General features: G+C 40.5%; 1 gene segment (V, D, J or C); it reads left to right on the forward strand.

Annotated features, from left to right (window-relative positions):
* The first annotated feature begins 941 nt into the window (after positions 1-941).
* Positions 942-1,414, forward strand: LOC130882915 (Ig heavy chain V region 6.96-like). The segment is given in 2 exon segments: positions 942-987; positions 1,086-1,414. Coding segments are annotated over 2 exon segments (375 nt in total).
* Positions 1,415-10,841: the final 9,427 nt, after the last annotated feature.

Here is a 10,841-nt window from a genome sequence, read left to right on the forward strand (position 1 = left end):
GGGGTTGGTTCACCAACTGAGACAGTGTGACTGAGCTAATGGGAGCTCATCAACCCCAGCTCCACTGGGAATGAATGAGCATGGGGGACCAAACTGGACCCTCTGAATGTGGTTGATAATTGGAGCAGACTGAGGGGCCAATGATAATCACACTGGCATTTTTCTCTACTGCATGTACTGGCTTTTGGTTCCTGTTCTCTTTGCATGCATACCATCCTAAGCCTGGATGTAGGGGGGAGGGCCTTGGAATTCCAAGAGGCAAAGTGCCTTGCCCTGTCTTAGGACTGGAGGAGGTGGGGGAAGGGAGTGGGAAGTTGGAGGGTGAGGGAATGGGAGAAGGGGAGGAAGTGAAAATTTTGATTGGTATTATTAATAAAGTAATAAAAAAGAGGAAAAAAGAACTGAGTAAAATTCAGTAATGTCTCAAGTGTTCCTATCATAGTGAAGGAGTTCTACTTAGAGGGGGTGTAACCCTGTTCAAGATTCTGCTCAGGAAGAAGTCATGTGCAGCAGAGACAGAGGAACAGATAGAGTTAATATCTAGAAACACAGCTGTGTGTGGAGTTTTTTAATTTCATATTGATCTTAAAGAGGCATGATAGTGTGGAAACAAAACATTTTCTATACATATGGTGAAAAGGGAAATAAATAAAATGTGGCGAATCCCTAACAAGAAAAAAAATGTATAAACAGAGCTAGGTTAATTCTTCACTTTCTATAACTGTCATCAGTGTGTATGATGTCTTCTATCTGCTTTGAGTACTGCCTTCTGCCCAGGTCCAACTACAGAGCCTGTTATGGAAGAAAGATATGCAAATAAGGCTTCTTTGTGCCCATAAAATCCAGCCCTGCCCTGACCCTGCAGTTCTGGCAGAGGAGACACTCACTGGATTCCCAAGTCCTCCCAGTCAGAGTTCAACATTGAACACAGGACACTCACCATGGACTTAAGGCTCACATCGGCTTTCTTTGTTCTTATTTTAAAAGGTAATTCATAAATATGAGATGCTGTGTGTTGTGTGGACATGAGAAAGAAAAAATGTCTTTTGTGTGAGTTTTCTAACCTGAATTCTTGGTGTTTACAGGTGTCCAATGTAAGGTGCAATTCCTGGAGTCTAGGGGAGGTTTAGTGCAACCTGGAAAGTCCCTGAAACTCTCCTATGCAAACTCTGGATTCACCTTCAGTGATTATTACATGGACTGGGTCCGCCAGGCTTCCGTGAAGGCTTTGGAGTGGGTCGCAACCGTTAGCAGCGATGGTGGTAACACCTGGTATATGGACGCTGTGAAGGGCCGGTTCACAATCTCCAGAGACAATGCCAAGAACACTCTGTACCTGGAAATGAGCAGTCTGAGGTCTGAGGACACAGCCATGTATTACTGTGCAAGAAACACAGTGAGTGAATGCTACTGAAAATTCAGACAAAAACACCGCTGTGGGGAACACAGGACCAGCAGGGGGCGCTGAGAGCACTTAGAGATCTGGGTCACAGAAGAACCTGCTTAGAAAAGCATGGAAGATGGACCTCTCTGTGTCTGCACTGCCTCTCCATATCACACTAGGGATTTTCTCTACAGGCATAGTTTATAGTAATCCTTGAATGTCCAAATGATTATTCAAATTTCTGTTTCCAGTTGTGATATGTGTGTTTATTGTAGTGTTTCTCATTGTTTCCCTTTATCTCTGTCTCCCTATCTCTGTCTATGTGTCAGTCTCTCTCCCTCTCCCTCTTCCTCTCTTTTTCTCTCTCTTAATCTTTCTGTCTCACTCCTCTCCATGTACATGTGTGTATGTGTGGGTGTGTGCTGACATATGATGGATTTTTCTAAAATCTGTACAACTTATTGTGAGACAAATTATATCACTGGGCCTGGTTCTCATTGACTAGATAGTCTAGTTGTCCAGTGAGTCCCAGTGATTGTTCATTCTTCCCATTCCCTATATGGTATACCTGGTTGGCTGCCACACCCATATCTTCTTTTATTTATGGATTCTGAGTTCTGTGTTTAGAAACACTGAAGTGTTTTTATGTGGCAAAAACTTGCTTTTCACACCTCCATTATAGTTACTTTTTAAATTTAGGATGTGATTTTACCTGAACAAAATGTAGATCATCACACAGAGCAAAATGATCCTGTATAGTGATCAGCATCAGTTCCTGAATAAGCTAAAGAAGGCAGTAAACCCTAGATAATGAAGACATCTCAGAGCCACATGTGAGTCTAGTGGACTCTGTCGTATCTAAACAGATCTTCATGAGCACTACATTACCCATGCACAAACATAAACCCCTAATTAAACAGTGTATTCTTTTAAAAATTCTCATTCAATGCTGTGATTTGGCCCAATGTTCTAGTTCTTGTGTAATTTATATAAGACCTTGATTCAAATGGTAATATTTTAAAATATATTTATCATTTTTTATTAAAAAATACTGAGTTTGAAGCATCAGTACTCCCCATTAATGGTTATAACAAGATGTCTGTCATCCAAGGGAACAGTTTAAATTTTCTTTCCAAGAAAAAACTCCTTTCTCTCACTTCTCTAAATTTTGAGTCAGGAGGTTAACAGATAGCTCTGGGAACCCAGAGTTGAGAGGTGATGTCCTCATGATCACACATTATTCTTCCCTGCATCCTATGATTGAGATGCTTCATCTTGACCAGTGAAAGTGGGCAGAAGAGATTACATAGAGCTAACATTTTTCATAACCACAGAAATTGATCTTAAACCAAAAAGAATTAGTTGCTTGTATCCAATGATATGAGTGCCATTTACCTAAGGAAAGAATGAGACCAAGTGTCATTGTAATGGAGGAAAAAGAATGTCTGTGCTGTGGAAATGTTCTACTGAGACATTATAGAAACTGGGAGGACACTCAGAGAATTCCACAAGATGATGTGACCCTGCAATCTCACTTCTGGATGAGCAGAAAAAGAGGCAGAGTTGGTATAAAAAATCAGGAAAGGAGGGAGGAGAGAAAAGAAGAGACATGAGAGTAGGAGAGGACAGAGGGTCAAAGGAGAGAAAGAAAGACCAGCGAGGGTAGTGGGAGGAATCAATGTAACCACATTTCATTATGAATGAGCGCTGTGATTTGTTTTTAAATACAATAAATTACATAGATAGAAAAAAATTTTCAAATATTATATGATGCTAATATACACATATCTATTGGCCCTTGTATGTGTGCTTTTGGAATGGATTGTTTCTGTTGTTTTATATCTGTCTATGTGTATATGTCTGAGTATCTGTGTGATTGCTTCAGAGATGCATACTTTCTCATCATTTATAAATAATTTACATTACAGAGGTTATTACCACAACATCATCTTACCACAGAAAACAGCTCTGAGAACTGGTGAGCAGTGAGGCTCAGATTCAAGGTTCGACTTCAGGCTCAGAACCTCCCTTACCCTGAGCAAACCTCTGAGGACATTTCAGTTCCTTAAGATCCCAGTGATCTTCAAAAGCACCAGAGGCAGAGAACCCAGCTCAAAAGGACCTCTCTTCCTCTTTTAGATGTGTGGCAGAAACTGTTACTCGTATGTGTAATCTGCTCATATTTTTCTTTCATTCAGGTGTGTGGTGTTGAACACGAGTAGTGAAATTCTAGCACAAGCTGTGGTTCAAAGACACAGTAGTCTTGAAAGGATTATGGAGTCCAGACTCAGAATAGGAGTCACCAGCTGATGGTGCAGTTTCCTCTACTTCTTGTCCTCTTCCTTCTCTTTTCTTCATTTGCTTTGATTTATCTTTTATACCCCAACATTCTCCAAATCTATGCTCAGTAAATTGATTTTTTTGTTTGGTTTTGTTTCTGTGTGTTTGAGATAGGGTTTCTCTGAGCCTGTCCTGTAACTAGCTCTTTGTATACCATGCTGGCTTTGAACTCACAGAGACCTGCCTGCCTTTGCCTCCTGAGTCCTGGGATTACAGGTTTGCGCCAACACTGCCTGGTTACAAATTGATCCTTTACAGAATCAGTTATAAGTGCTGGGTGCCTAGGAAGAAGTAATTGTGGTTCCTGGTGTTTATTTTAGTAGTGCATAAATGCAGTCACCGAAAATTATTTTCTACAGAAAAATGTGATGTTTTAAAACATTGAACTAGGCTTCTTGCTCTGTGGTAGTGCACTTTTGCCAATATGAAAGATCTTAAGTTTAAGAACCAAACTCACTTAAAAATAGGAATTAAGCACTTAGACAAATATCACTTCTTATCTTTATAGTCTTAAATGAGCCACTCTATAACTGGAAAAGGAATGGAAGTGCCCACAGTGAGAAATGCAGTTAGAAAGCTGTGGAGAGGAACCAAGTCTACAGGAGTTCATCTCTTGGCTTCCATGACAAACATTTCATCCAAGGTCTACAGCATCCATGGCACAGTTGTGAATAACTACAAACCATGAATCCAATGACAAGTAAGGACAATGCTTGACTAGCTAGAAATGCTAATTGTACAGGCTATGTGTGTATAGTACATGGTTTGCACATGTGTCAGGAGGCTAGAGAGCAGTTTGAGTATGTTTACCAGTTGATTTCTATCTTATTTTTGAGTAAGGATATCACAGTGAACTTGGAGCACAAATGCTCAGAGAGAATCTTTGGCTGGCAAGACTTAGAGTACCTCCAGTCACAATGCCTCCAGTGCTGGGAATATAGGATAAACCATCACACCCAGCTTCTAAGCTAACTGTTGTGAATCAAGCTGAGATTTTAATACTGGGAGGCAGATGCCTTACTACTGAGCCATCTCTTGAGGCCTGAATATTATCACTGTATATTGATAAAAGAATTGTAATCTGTAAAAGCAAATATGTGTATTGTATAATAATTCTTAAAAGAGAAAATGTATTGCTATTATGGATTTTCAAACCATTACCTGTCTATATGGAAATGAATGCCTCATGTCCAAACCCTTATATGTCCTCATAAATTACTCTTAAAACTCTGACTTTTTATGAAAAATCTGGAATTGGAGAGATGGGCAAGATCTGCAAAAAAAGATAGAAAGTAAAAATTATCACAATATATTGTGTTGAAGGTTTCTCAAGAAAATAAATTAATTATTGACAACACTGCAATTGATGGTTGGGCATGGTGAAATATAGTCTTAATCCACTCAGTTGGGCTGGAGAGATGGCTCAGTGGTTAAGAGCATTGCCTGCTCTTCCAAAGGTCCTGAGTTCAATTCCCAGCAATCACATGGTGGCTCACAACCATCTGTAATGAGGTCTGGTGCCCTCTTCTGGCCTGCAGACATACACACAGAATATTGTATACATGATAAATAAATAAATAAATATTTTTTAAAAATCCATTCAGTTGGGAAACAGAAGCAAAAGTCAGTCACCTGAAAAAGAAAGGGAATCCTCCTGGGCTTCCTTTATCCTTTCAGGAACCTCCCCCAATGCAAAGTAACCCTCAGGCTCAGAATGAAAGCCATGGCCTGGCTGAGAAGCAGCATCTCCTTCTCACTGGAGCTCCAGCAAAGCATGGCTGTCCTGGTTTTGTTCCTCTGCCTCTTGACCTGTACAACCTGTAAGTGTTTCAGAGATTAGGAGAGAAAGCCAGGTACATCATGTATGAGATATTTGACTGATGGTGATGTTGCTTTTCCCCTGGTGCACTGTCCCAGGTCCAGGTGAAGGAGTAAGAACCTGACCTGGTGCAGCCATCAGAGCAGACCCTGTATCTCACCTGAAATGTCTGTGTTTTCATTAACCAGCTGTCATATACACTGGGTCCACCAGTCTCCAGGAAAGGGTCTGGACTTAATGGGAATAATATGGTATAATGAAAACACTGATTATAATTTAGTTCTCAAATCCTAGATCACCATCAGCAGAACATATCCAAAAGCTAAGTTTCCTTAAAACTGGACAGTCTGCAAACTAAGATCAAACATACACAATACTCTACCAGAGACACAGTGATAGAACTCCAGTGTGAACCTGTATGAAACCTACTTACAGAGAGCTCAGGACTAGCAGGCAATACTAAGGGACAACAGAGACTCACCATTGCAATATTCTAGAACTTAGTTTTTACTAATTTTTAATGCATCTGAATATTTTTGAAGTCCTGTTTTCCACTGTAATGTTTATTTTTCTACACAATTTGTGATCTCATCTGAACAAGATAGAGAGCAACAAACAGGGCAGACATGGCTATGCTCTGGTACCAGGATCAATTTGGAAGAGATTCAGAGATCATTGGGAGTTGGGTCCCTAGATTTGTAACAGAACTTCAGTTAATTCTTCAGTTAGAGCAGAATTTAGGATTTTAGTAAGAGCCAACAGATCATGCCTGGAATATCCAGGTAGGACTTATAAACCATTAACCACAGTTTTCTCCATCTCTCTATCATCCTCACATGAAACATGAATATCTATTTCAATGTTGATCTTGGGTATACTCTAGCACTTATACCAAGAACTATAGTAGCTAGAGATAACAGCTTAACTTCAGGAGCCTGGAGGATGTTCTTGGCTAACATCCTGTTTAAGGTGTCCTTGAACCTCAAGTCCCTTTCTGGAAATGCTGTCAATTCACATTTTAATTTGTAGGTCTTACGATCTATTCTGGTCTTCTCAGGTCCCTGGTGTGTAATCAATTTGTTTTTGGCTAAAATAAAATACCCAACCTCTACCAAGGTATTCAAACACATTTTTAAAGTTTACAGGATTTTAATTTTATCATGTAGATACATTTCTCTATTGTTTCCTCCACAGACTTTGTACTTACACTGATTCACTTGCAAATAAGTTTTGTGGTCTCTGCAATGATATCTGAGTCACAGATCCTTGATCTGAATATCAGATATCCCAATTTGTGGTATTCAGTGATTCGGGGAAAGGCTTGTATGTTGTGGACTATCCTCCATCACTCTGTGTTATAGGAGGTCCTTATGTTTATATATTGCTTTCATTGGTTAATCAATAAAGAAACTACTTGGCCCTTCCCTTTGTCCCTGGCTCATTGGGCTACCAGGTGTCCCTGTGTAGGTGCTGAGAAGTTCCATCTGGACGAGTGAGTGTGTGCTATCCAGGGGCGGACTGTCCCAGAAGAGAGCACAAACCCCCCTCCCCCAGCTCCTGCTGCAGGGCTTTCTTTCCTACACGACACCCCCAAGCCTGCCTTGTCTGCAAGGTCTTTTGCTGAGGAACAGCTTCCTGCTCCTACACTAAGGCTACCCATCCAGAGGGGTGAGTGCCCGACTACCGGGCAGGCCTCAAAGTCCCCCGCGAGGGAGCACAGGCCCCTGCGGCTGGGCCTGCAGGGTCTGCTGTGCTCTTCTGGACCCGCCCTGCCTGCCACGTATTTCCTTTTGTCCCTGGCTCATTGGGCTACCAGGCGTCCCTGTGTAGGTGCTGAAGAATTCCATCTGGACAGGTGAGTGTGTGCTATCCAGGGGCGGACTGTCCCAGAAGAGAGCACAAACCCCCCTCCCCTAGCTCCTGCTGCAGGGCTTTCTTTCCTACACACGACCCCCTGCCCAAGCCTGCCTTGTCTGCAAGGTCCTTTGCTGAGGAACAGCTTCCTGCTCTTACACTATGGCTACCCACACAGCCCTCGAAAGAGAGCGCAGGCACCTTCAGGTTGTGCTGCAGGGTCGCCTGTGTTCTACTTGACCCAGTCCTACCCCCCCACTTTCGCCCTTTTGTCTATGGGTCATTGGAATACCAGGTGACCATGTTTTGGTGTTGAGGAGTCCATCTGGAAGGGAACAGTTCCTGCTCCTACACTGAGGAGATATACCCAGGGAGTTAGTCAAAGCAAAGACTGGACCAAGACACCAGGCCTCTCCTGGATCCACTTGAAGGAAGAGATGGGCAGGCGCCAATGCAAGAATTCCTCCAACAACCGGAAAGGCAACGTGACATCACCAGAATCAAGGAATCCCGAAATAAGAAGAATTGTACACCCTATTCCAGAAGAATTAGAAGAATTCGACTCAAAAGTGAATTATATGAAAATAATAGAGGACCTTAAACAGGAGGTGAAAACTGCCATAATCAATTAGAGATTACAAACAAAAAGGTAGAGGAAATGAATAAATCTCTCAAAGATACCAAAGAAAACCAAGAGAAACAAGAAAAAGCAATCAAACAGGTAAGGGAAACAGTTCAAGACTTGAAGAATGAAGTGGAAGTAATAAAGAAAACACAAACCGAGAGAAGAATGGAGATGGAAAATTTGGATAAACGAACAAGAACTACAGAGACAAGTACTACCAACAGATTACAAGAGATAGAAGAAAGAATCTCAGACACTGAAGATACCATAGAGAAAATAAACACACTGATCAAAGAAAACAGCAAAACCAACAAATTCTCATCTCAAAACATTCAGGAGCCGGGCAGTGGTGGCGCACGCCTTTAATCCCAGCACTCGGGAGGCAGAGGCAGGCGGATCTCTGTGAGTTCGAGACCAGCCTGGTCTACAAGAGCTAGTTCCAGGACAGGCTCCAAAACCACAGAGAAACCCTGTCTCGAAAAACCAAAAAAAAAAAAAAAAAAAATTCAGGAAATCTGGGACACAAGAAAAAGACCAAACCTAAGACTAATAAGGACAGAAGAAGGAGAGGAAGTACAGCTCAATGGTCCAGAAAATATATTTAATAAAATTATAGAAGAAAACTTTCCCAACCTTAAGAAAGATATTTCTTTGAAGGTCCAAGAAGCATACAGAACACTGAATAGACTGGATCAAAAAAAATCTCCTTGTCATATAATAATCAAAGCACAAAACATACAGAATGAAGAAAGAATATTAAGAGCTGAAAAGGAAAAAGGTCAAGTTACCTATAAAGGTAAACCTATCAGACCTACACCTAACTTCTCTATGGAAACCATGAAAGCCAGAAGGTCCTGGATAGATGTATTGCAGAAACTAAGAGACCATGGATGCAAGCCCAGACTACTATACCCAGCCAAGCTTTTGTTCACTATAAATGGAGAAAACAAAATTTTCCAGGATAAAAACAAATTTAAACAATACGTAGCCACAAATCCAGCCTTACAGAAAGTAATTGAAGGAAAATCACAACCCAAGGAGTCCAACAATGCGCACAATAACTCAGATATCTAATGACCCTTCAACAGAACAACTCAAAGAAGGGAAACACACAAACTCTACTACCAAAAAAAGAAAGAAAGAAAGAAAAAATGACTGGAGTTAACAACCACTGCTCATTAATATCACTTAATATCAATGGACTCAACTATCTATAAAGAGGCACAGGCTAAGAGATTGGATACGAAAACAGGATCCAACATTCTGCTGTTTACAAGAAACACACCTCAACCACAAAGACAGGCACCTACTCAGAGTAAAGGGCTGGGAAAAGTTTTATCAAGCAAACAGACCTAAGAAACAAGCAGGTGTGGCCATACTAATTTCTAACAAAGTTGACTTCAAACTGAAATCAATCAGAAGAGATGGAGAGGGACATTTTCTACTCATAACAGGAACAATTCATCAGGATGAAGTCTCAATCCTGAATATCTATGCCCCCTAATATAAAAGTACCCACTTATGTAAAAGAAACATTACTAAAACTCAAGGCAGTCATCAAACCACAACACTAATAGTAGGAAATTTCAACACTCGTCTCTCACCAATGGACAGGTCAATCAGACAGAAACCTAACAGAGAAATATGAGGATTAAGGGAGGTAATGAATCAAATGGACTTAACAGATATCTACAGAACATTCCACCTAAATAGGAAAGAATATACCTTCTTCTCTGCAGCTCATGGAACCTTCCTGAAAATAGAACACATACTCGGTAACAAAGAAAACTTACACAGTTACAAAAAAATATTAGTAACCACCAGTGTCTTATCAGATCACCATGGATTAAAGTTAGAATTCAACAACAATGCTACCCCCAGAAAGCCTACGAAATCATGGAAACTGGACAGTCAGCTACTGAACCACACCTGGATCAAGGAAGAAATAAAGAAAGAAATTAAAGTGTCTTGAATTCAATGAAAACGAAGACTCAACAAATTCAAACCTATGGGACACTATGAAAGCAGTGCTAAGAGGAAAGTTCATAGCATTAAGTGCCCACTTAAAGAAAACAGAGAAAGCACACATTGAAGACTTAACAGCCCACCTGAAAGCTCTAGAAAAAAAAAAGAAGCAGACTCACCTAGGAGAAGTAGAAGACTGGAAATAATCAAACTGAGGGCTGAAATCAACAAAATAGAAACACAGAAAACAATCCAAAGGATCAATGAAACAAAAAGCTGGTTCTTGGAGAAAATCAACAAGATTGATAAACCCCTATCCAAACTAATCAAAAGGCAGAGAGAGAATACGCAAATTCACAAGATCAGAAACGAAATGGGAGACATAACCACAGACACAGAGGAAATTCAGAGAATCATTAGATCTTACTACAACAGCCTGTATGCCACATAATTGGAAAATGTAAAAAAAATGGACACTTTTTTAGATAAGTACCATATACCAAAGTTAAACCAGGACCAGGTGAACAATCTAAATAGACCTGTTAGTCGCGAAGAATTAGAAGTTGTTATAAAAAAATTCCCTACCAAAAAAAGCCCATGTCTAGACAGCTTCAATGCAGAATTTTACCAGAACTTCCAAGAAGACCTAATATCTATACTCCTTAATGTATTTCACAATATAGAAGCAGAGAAGTCATTGCCAAATTCCTTTTATGAAGCTGCAGTTACTCTGATACCAAAACCACTCAAAGACACAAACAAGAAAGAGAACTACAGGCCAATCTCACTCATGAACATCGATGCAAAAATCCTCAATAAAATACTGGCAAACCGAATCCAAGAACACATTAGAA

Source organism: Chionomys nivalis, chromosome 10 (assembly GCF_950005125.1).
Source record: "Chionomys nivalis chromosome 10, mChiNiv1.1, whole genome shotgun sequence".
Lineage (NCBI taxonomy): Eukaryota > Metazoa > Chordata > Mammalia > Rodentia > Cricetidae > Chionomys > Chionomys nivalis.